The sequence below is a fragment of the Petaurus breviceps genome, unplaced genomic scaffold (genome assembly GCF_028583685.1).
Source record: "Petaurus breviceps papuanus isolate PSGF00001 unplaced genomic scaffold, PetGlider_PUasm1.0 174, whole genome shotgun sequence".
In the NCBI taxonomy this organism is placed as follows: Eukaryota; Metazoa; Chordata; class Mammalia; order Diprotodontia; family Petauridae; genus Petaurus; species Petaurus breviceps.
The window spans coordinates 14,505,303-14,514,376 of NW_027185761.1; the positions used below are offsets into that span (position 1 = coordinate 14,505,303).

At 45.0% G+C, this 9,074-nt stretch overlaps 1 protein-coding gene across 5 annotated transcripts in view; it reads left to right on the plus strand.

The window, feature by feature from the left end:
- Window positions 1-9,074, plus strand: part of IQSEC1 (IQ motif and Sec7 domain ArfGEF 1) — a 785,306-nt gene that overhangs the window by 561,693 nt on the left and 214,539 nt on the right. Inside the window, exon 1 of one of the 5 annotated variants that reach the window (XM_069083775.1) lies at window positions 6,095-6,621. The exons of the other annotated variants lie outside the window; for them this stretch is intronic. Within the exon in view, the coding sequence (XP_068939876.1) occupies window positions 6,554-6,621 (68 nt within the window). The 5' untranslated portion in view covers window positions 6,095-6,553. Of the gene's footprint in view, window positions 1-6,094; window positions 6,622-9,074 lie in introns of those variants that run through there. 5 annotated transcript variants of the gene reach the window in all.

A 9,074-nucleotide genomic window follows, 5' to 3' on the forward strand; every position in this document is an offset into this window, starting at 1 on the left:
TAGAACACAGAATGTTAGAGCTGGGGAAGACCTTAAAGAGTGTCAGGTTTAGGAGGGCCCCTAGAACACAGAGTGTCAGGGCTAGGAGGGCCCCTGGAACACAGAGTATCAGGGCTAGGAGGGCCCCTAGAACACAGAATGTCAGGGCTAGGGGGTCCCCTAGAACACAGAATGTCAGAATTAGGAGGATCCCTAGAACACAGAATGTTAGAGCTGGGGGGGCCTTAGAACAAAGAATGTCGAAACCGAGAAGGGCCTTAGAACAAACACTGAATGTCAGAGGAGCCCTTAGAAACAGGGAGGCCTTAGAATAGAGAATGTCAGAGCTGGGGAAAACCTTAAAGAGTGTCAGGGCCAGGAGGGCCCCTAGAACACAGAATGTCAGGGCTAGGGGGGCCCCTAGAACACAGAATGTAGGGGCTAGGAGGGCCCCTAGAACACAATGTCAGTGATGGGAGAGGCATTAAAACAGAAAATGTCAGAGCAGGAAAAGACCTTAGAACATAACATGTTAGAACAAGAAAGGAGTTTAACAATCACCTAGGATACCTTTAATCTTTCTGATGAAGAAGCAATCTGAAAAGCACAAAGAACAACAGAAATTCGAAGTGGCATTCCTGTTGTCGATGGTGATAGAAGGAGAATAAAGTAAGAGAGTCAAAAAAATTCATTACAGGGGTGGAAGGCTGAGACTTTAGGGAGGGTCCTTTTTTCTAAAGGGGGACTGGGTGCCAGAGGCATCTCTTTCCTACACAGTGCACTGCTGCCCTCTGACTGCCTCTGCAGCCTCTGGCCCCCAGTGTGCTGGGACCATGAAGTCCAAGGGCTTCAGAGTGAATCCAGTCTGCACAGGGCAGGCAGCTGGCAGAAGGCCAGCTCGGTGGGGAGGAGGGACTGGGGTGATTGGGGAGGTGCCTTCAGGGGCCTTTGAAGGAAGTAGCCTTCAAAGGCTCATTGCCTTGCAGGAGGGACTGAGAAGAAAGGGAGATGAAGATGGAAGGGGATCAGAGGTTCAGGAGAAGGAGAAATAGGAGGGAGGAGTAACTTGGGAGTAGACATTTGTCAGAAGCAGACATTGGTGGGAGAAGATGACTCACTGCTGCCAATATTTGTGGGAGAAGCCCAGTGGTTGGGGCTGGATGGAGGGTTTGGGGTTCATTTGTTTGATTAGCAATCTCCTTGAACAGAAACCAATTCAATAGGAAAGCCCTCTTGGTTTTTATGCTGATAACCTCAGCCATCTGATTGTCAAAGAGCCCCATCCCTAAATCTGAGGAGATCATTAGCTCACTTAACATGCACTCATTAAGTGCCTGCTTTATATAGTGTGTAAAGAAGCAAGTCCTCCCAGTTACCACCAGCAAAAACCGAACCAAACTAAAATAATGAAGGCTACACAGAAAATCAATAAAATGAAATAACGCATAAAAGTGAAGGGAGCTGATAGAGGAACCTGACTGCCTAGATAGAAGTCACACCAGTGGCTCCTCCCAACTGACTTTCAAATCCCTCCATTTTCCAAGGCCCCTTTTCCAACCTTAATTGGAAATAGCATTCTCTATATGGAGCCACTTATAGGCCTAAAAATAGCGTAGGAGAAACAGAGCTAAGGCAGGGGCTGGGGGGGAGCCAGAGTTGAACTCCAACTGGTTCCGCCTATGCTTGTCTGGAGAGTGCTACCCACTTCATCAGGGCTCCTCCAAGCTCACTCCCCAGAGCACTGCCCCTGGAATTCCCGCAGCCTAGGTTCCAATCCCATCAATAACGTGAACCACCTTTGTGACCCTGAGCAAGTCCAGTGGGAAGATTTTTACTATAATCACTGCTAAATGTTATTAGGAGGATCATTGGAAACAGAATGGGCTTTATAAACCTTAAAGGGCTCTGTCAAGGTCTGCTATGATTGCTGTTGCTATTCTAAACTTATTCTCTTCCTTTTTGATGAAATTCAGATAGAAATTATTCTAGAACAAGTCACACTGTTAATTATTCTTTTATGTTTAATGTTTTGTGGACTGTTGCACAAGAAGATAAAATGATAAATGCTTTTTGTATTTGAATTAGAGAATTGGGATATAAGATCTAATGATTCATTATTATTAATATTAATGTCAGTAAGATCAATTATGGGCAGTGAGATGGTTCAGTGAATAGAGCACTAGACCTGGAGTCAGGAGGAAGTCAGTTCAAATTCGGCCTCAGACACTTACTAGCTGTGTAACCCTGGGCAAGTCACTTAACCCTGTTTGCCTCAGTTTCCTCATCTGTAAAATGAGGTGGAGCACAAAATGTATTTTTGCCAAGAAAACCCCAAATAGAGTAAGAATCAGACATGACTGAACAACAAAAATATCAATTATATAACATTATTAAAGATTTTAATTTAGTTATAAATTAAATTTTATAATTTGATATATTATTAATTATAATATATTTATATTGTATATTTTTGTCATAATAATTAAGTGACAGAATAACTTAGAATGATAGAGTTCACAAGCTAACTGTGTAGCCTTGGACAAGTCATTTGAACTTTGGAATCTCTCTTTAATGAGACTTAGAGGAGATAATCTGTATCTGAATTCCCTTCCATTTGTGTCATTCTTTGCTCAAGTTCCAAGTACAGACAATAGGAGCATTTGGGTAGTCAGGAAGGGGAGGCAGAAGTGTGTGTAGTGGCTTCAGGGAAGGCTCTGGAAGGGAGAGGGTATCTTGACTGGGACACCTTTTTGCCATTTCTAAGTTGGGTTCATAGGTGGTTCCTTCTGAGCCTTGGGTGGCTGGGAGGGGAGGCTTTCTAAGCATATTGGCTAAAGGCAGACTCTTGAGTTCCTTAGAGAGGGAAGAATACAGTCATCCTAGGAACTGGACCACTGCCTAGGTCCAAGAAGCAGCAGTATGACTTAGTAAATAGAGAGTTGGCCTCAGAACCCCAAGTTCCAACAAACTGACTATGTAATCATCAGTTAGTCATTTAATATCTGAGTATTCTAAGCAGCTGAGATTATAAATTGCAGAGAAGGTACTGACCTTCATTGGAAGAGAGTTTTCTCATCAGAACATTCCCTATACCAGTAACAAAAACAGGACACACACACACACACACACACACACACCCCAATTGCAAATGGTCCATCCTACTTTGGGAGGGGAGGGGGAGGTTTGAGGTGGGAGGAGTCGTCTTGAACTGTTATGGTGACAGCTGGGAGCAGGAGGGAGAAAATAGTTCCTCAGTTAATCTTTAAAAAAAACACCCTGAGATTCATATACATATAATCTACATAAACTTTTACTTTCACCAAGATTTAGAAGTAGAACTGCCTTTTTTTCTTTCCACATCCTTTCCCTTGAGATAGCTTTTTGAGGGCTCATTTCCCCCTTTCAGATCTGTCCTATTTGCTTAGCTATGAGACCATGAAAAAAACACCTCCCAGAGCCTTAGCTTTCTCATCTGTAAAATGGATTCAGATACGGAGCCAGAAGGTACCTCAGAGTTCACCTAGTCCACTCCCCTCATTTTGCAGGTGACTAAATTGCTCAGAGACAGCTTGGGGCGGCTAGGTGGCGCAGTGATGGAGTCAGGAGGACCTGAGTTCAAATCCAGCCTCAGATACTTAACACAAAAACTAGCTGTGTGACCTTGGGCAAGTCACTTAACCCCAATTGCCCTCCAAAAAGCAATAAATAAATAAATTGCTCAGAGACCTTAAAGGACTGCCCAAGGTCAATAGGAGGAAGCTAGTTGAGGTAGGATTTCAATCCAGGTCGCCTGCCCCCAAATTGAGCACTGTATTGTGAAGAGAAGTAATCCTTATGTTACCTACCTCATGAGGTCATGAGGGAGACACTTTGTAAACCTCAAAGTGCTAAATAAACATATTATTAATTATTGGTTTTATTTTTATTGAAATACTTATTATTCAGTGATTGTTATTTAATGTTAATTAATGATCATAACAATACTTCAAGATTCTGTAGTTTTGTGGGGGTATTCCCTCTTCCAAAACAGATTCAAAACCCTTTCTGACTTAGGAGAGAGTCTTTGGAAGCTGCCAAAAGGAAAAAAAAAATACAATCGGATAATAGAATTAGAGTTGGAAAGGACCTTATAAGCCACTAGCCTAATCTCCTCATTTTACAGGTGGGGAAACTGAGACCCAGAGAGGCCAAATGATTTACCCAAGGTCACACCACATAGCCAGGATCCAAACCTGAGTCCTCTGAATCCAAATACAATGTTCTTTCCACTGTACTGTACTTGGCCACCAATTTAGTGATGAGCCACCCCAAACATAGCTTGGCTTTCATCAGACAAGAGACACAGCTAGTTCATCATTAGACCCATTCACAAAGCCTGTCCAACTTGGGTCCTACTGATGTGGACTTGAAGAATTTGGGGTCACCCAAATGCTACAATGAGTCATCAGAAAAGGACTTTAGCCAAGGGATTATGAGTGTCTCAATGAATAGGCTTCAGTCTCTCCTCTAAAACATACTGGCTGTGTGACTCTGAGTAAGTTACTTAACCTCTCTGTGTCCCAGCTACCTCTCTAAGACTACAAATTAGAGAATAGTTGTTTGTCTTTATTGGTGAAAGGGATTTCTTCACCTAGAGCTCCCTTTACCAGTGAAATCACAGGACTGGTCCCCCCTCCCCGCCACCCCCCCCCTTCACACACACACACACACACACAAAGTGTTGGGTGTTGGGATTTTCTTTCCCCCTCTTCTACACCTTGTAGGGACAACTGTGGTCCTGGGCAGAATAGAGCAAGGCATTACTCAAGGGAAGAGTTAGTCAATGAAGGGGACTAAGAAGGGTAGAGGGGAAAGGGAATGAAAGGGAGAGTTGGTAGTAAATATTAGTGAGGGCAGACATCTTGGCTTCTTACTGGGTCAAAACCTCTTTGCAAGGCTGAATTAATGTTAGAGGATCCTGACTCTGAAGTGAAACATGTTTCCTTTTCCCATGGGAACAACTAGACACATAATAACAGTAATAGCTAGTGTTTGAGGCTTACAAAGCACTTCACATACATTATCTCATCTCATCCTTAACTCTGCAGGTAAGCATTGCTAGGAACTCCGTTTTGTAGATGAGGAAAATAAGACTGAGAGAAGTTAGTTGACTTTCCCAAGGTCACACAGCTAGTGAATCTGTGAAGCAGGATTTAAAGTCAGTCCTTGAGGTCAGACACAGCACCACCTACCTGACTTGGAATCCATCAATCCTCAATGGCATCCCTTTGCGGAAAATAAACAAATTCTAAGTATTATTCATCATGAGCATTCCCAGTTTCTTTGGCTCTTTTCATCCAGGATCTTCTCAAAGCTCCTTTGCGATATACAGTCCCTATGCTGTCTGCCAGGACAGGCAAAAAAGACCCTTTATCCCCAAATGTTGCCTATGGCACCGGTGAGGAATTCAGCAGAGATGGAACCAGAAACAGCAGCCCATTACTGTCTGGGAACGTGGGTTTATGTCTTTGGGGGAGGTGCTTCAGAATATGAAAACAAGGTGGTCTATATGGGAGGAAAGGGAGGGGTTGGGGGGTGTGTCGGGGTGGGTGGGTGTATGTGTGTGTTTTCTGCACACATAGTCCAAGCCTCTTTTCCAGAAGAAATTTTTTCCCCTAGTAAAGGTTCAGAAAAGTTTCTAAACAAAAACTAAAGGTAGTGGGACATGCTCTCTCTCTCTGTCCCTCTCTCTCTCTCTCTCTCTCTCTCTGTCTCTCTGTCTCTCTCTCTCTCTCTGTCTCTCTCTCTGTCTCTCTCTCTGTCTCTCTCTCTCTCTCTCTCTCTCTCTCTCTCTCTCTCTCTCTCTCTGTCTCTCACACAACACACACACACACACACACACACACACACACACACACTGTATTTCACTCCAGCGGCGGCTTCCATTCCCCTGTCTGGGTTTTCATGGAGGGCTTTGGAAAGTGACTCATCCCCTGCTTTGGCACTGGTGGGTTTATTACAGGAGACAAGCAAGAAGTTTTGCAGACAGTGGGGAGTTGATTCTGTGACAGCCCTGTGATTTAGGGCGTATCTGGTCAGCGTTTACTGTTCCCAGTAAGTTAGAGCCCAGGACCCAGCAGCCTGGGAGGCAGTCCGCCCGCCTGCTGCCTGGAGAGAGGCAAGGACCAGGCAGATTCCTCTCAGGGCCACGCAAACGGCTGCTCCTCCCTCCTTCACAATCTGCTGCTTTGACTTATAACCTGCCAAGCAGCCTCTAAGGGAGCTTCATTGGTTCAGCAAGTGGTACAACCATTTACTTTTTTTTTTTTAACCCATCTATTTATATACATTTTTTTTCTTTAAATCATGAAGAAGGAAGTAACTTGAGACCTCTGCTTAGAGAGCTGGCTCCCCCTCAGCAAGTGAGAAACACAGAGAGTTCGGCCCAGGGTCTGTTCCAGGGCAGGTCAGAGGACTGTTTGGTGACTGGGAACTGGTGTATGTGGTGACTGCCTCTTGTGGAGCCTGGAGGACATCCTGGATGTGGCTCCGCTGGTCCAGAACTGCTGTACTGCTCTCCTTTGGATGCTGAGACATGAAGGGAGATGGGAGTGCTGTGTGGAATCTGATGTGGAAATACTGCATCTCAGTCAGGACCGTCAGGTACAGGGGGCTGCCCAGTGCTGCTGAGTCCCTACCTCCCTCATCCTGGGGCTGCCAACAAGATGCCCACTTAGCCAGAGCAAACAGCTCAGAGGAGAGGGAGCGGGCTTTGGGGCTAAGGATTGGTGGCAGTTCTGCCCAGGGTCTCTGCAGGACCTTGGCTTCTATTAGGGGCTAACAGCCTAGGGTGTGGTAAAAAGGTCTGGGGGATTTCTCTGCCTGGCCAGCTGGTTGGGGTTCCTTTTGTCTGGGGTGGGGAGGAGAAGTTAAGTGAGAAGGATCTTGGATTGGCTACTTCAATTTTGGAAAAGGGACTGGGCAGCAGCAAGATTGTAAATACCAGAGGCTGCCTACAAATGACAGCATCAGACCATTAAGATTGTCCTGGCAAACCGTGGAGGGGTCAAAGAGAGAACAAGGAGAGACAGGGGTCTCTTCTGGCTTAGTGGCTTCCCAGTGGGGGAGGGAGAAGGGAGGAAGGGAGTGTGCTGTCTAAAGTGAGTTGGTGAGGGATGGGAGCAATTTGGAGAAGAGTTGGGAACAATACAGGCGAAATGTGGGGAGAGATAGTCTACAAGTGTGTGTGCAATGAAGTATGAATGTGTGGGTGTGTATATAGTGGAATGTCAGGTGTGGGGTCTGGTATATGGTATTTCCACCTAACAGATAATGTTATCTTACACAGTGGGGAGAATATGAAAATACAGGCATAGAGGGGCTGAGTGTACTGGGTGGGTCTGTGGGCAGTTGACAGTGTGAAACACATATGCAATATGGCCCACACACGGATGCAGATGTTTGTGCAGGGGAGTTATGAGGGGGAAGGGGTGTGGTTCATGCAAGTGTGTGGACAAGTGTGTAATGAAGTATGAGATGGGGAAAGACATGAGTATGTGTGTAGATTAACAATTGTCATTTGACCAGTTTTTTCAGTTGTGTCCAATTCTTTGTGACCCTTTTTGGGGTTTTCTTGGCAAAGATACTAGAGTGGTTTACTATTTGCTTTTCCAGCTCATTTTACATATGAGGAAATTGAGATAAACAGAGTTAAGTGACTTGCCTAGGGTCACACAACTAGCAAGTGTATTGAGTTCAGATTTGAACTCAGGTCTTCTTGACTTCTGACCTGGCACTCTATTCACTTCATCACCTAGTTGCCCGATTCAAAATTAATTAAAAGTTAGAATTAAGTAAATATATATGTCCAGGCTCAGGGAGAGGATCTGGGAGCAGCCTCCTTAATTCCTGTGCCAGTGTGTGTGCCAAGCCCTGCTGGTTCCATTGGGAGGCAGCTTAGACTTGACCTTCAGTACCATTTGCACAACATTCCTCACTAGAGCCAAGTTGGGCTGAGGATTGAGATAACTGTCCCTCTAGGAATCCCCTACCTAAGTCATTGTCTCCTTCTAGTGGATTTCCTACAATTACCACTTATCACCCTCACTGCCAATATGGGTAATGGGTGGCAGAGAGGATAAAGCATTAGGCTTGGAGTTAGGAATACCTGAGTTTGAATCCCATCCCAGAGAGTATCTATAACTCTCAGCCTCAGTTGCCCTATCTGTAAAATGGTTCCTCCTTCCCACAGTAATTGTGAGAATTCGATGAGATAAAATATCCAAATTGCTTTTCAATTTTAAAATGCTATATAAAGGTTAGCCTTTATTATTTGCTTATTTACTCATCATTATTGTTGTTGATCTTGTTGCTGATGTAGTTTTTATCTCTATGAGTCTGTCCTGAACTTAGCTGAATTAAGTTTGGGGGAAGATACTGGCTCAGTTCCCGAGGTCTTGTGGAGGAACAAGGCTAATGAGTTATTCTTAAAAGATGCTAAAGTTGAGAAACAAAATTAGCTTGGGAAAAGATTGCAAGTTGCCTGGGCACGTGGATACCTCCTGGATGGGAGTACCCAGAGCATGAGGATTTTCCCCTACTGGCAGGAGGCAGTGGAATGCCCCACGACAGAATGGGAGATTCCAGGCATCTGTTCTCATCATCATCCAGAAAGGGTGGGGAAAAGGCCTCCCTGGGCCCCTGTGTCTCTCTCTCCCTCTCCCCCTCTCTCTGTCAGTAGGCAGTGTGGTCGTGGGGGCAGGGCTGGCAAGCTTCCTCAGTACCTTGTGGTCGCTCTTTCCTCTGGCTGCATCTGTATCTTCCTCATGGCTCGTTTTTCTGGTTTTAGGGGATTGGTTGCTTGCAAACCTCAAATGCTGTTTACTTACTAACTATGAGTGAGTGGGCTGTGTGGCTACCCAAGACCTCATTCATGAGCAGAGAGGCTGTGGGGGCTGGGAAGGCACCCTTCCCTGCTGTCCTAAATTTTAAAAGTACCCCTGTGGATAGCACCAATTTCTCACTTTAAAATCCCACTGGAGATGTTGGCCTTGTTGTCAGTGATGCTAGGATAATAGATAGATAGATGGATGGATAGATAGATAGATAGATAGATA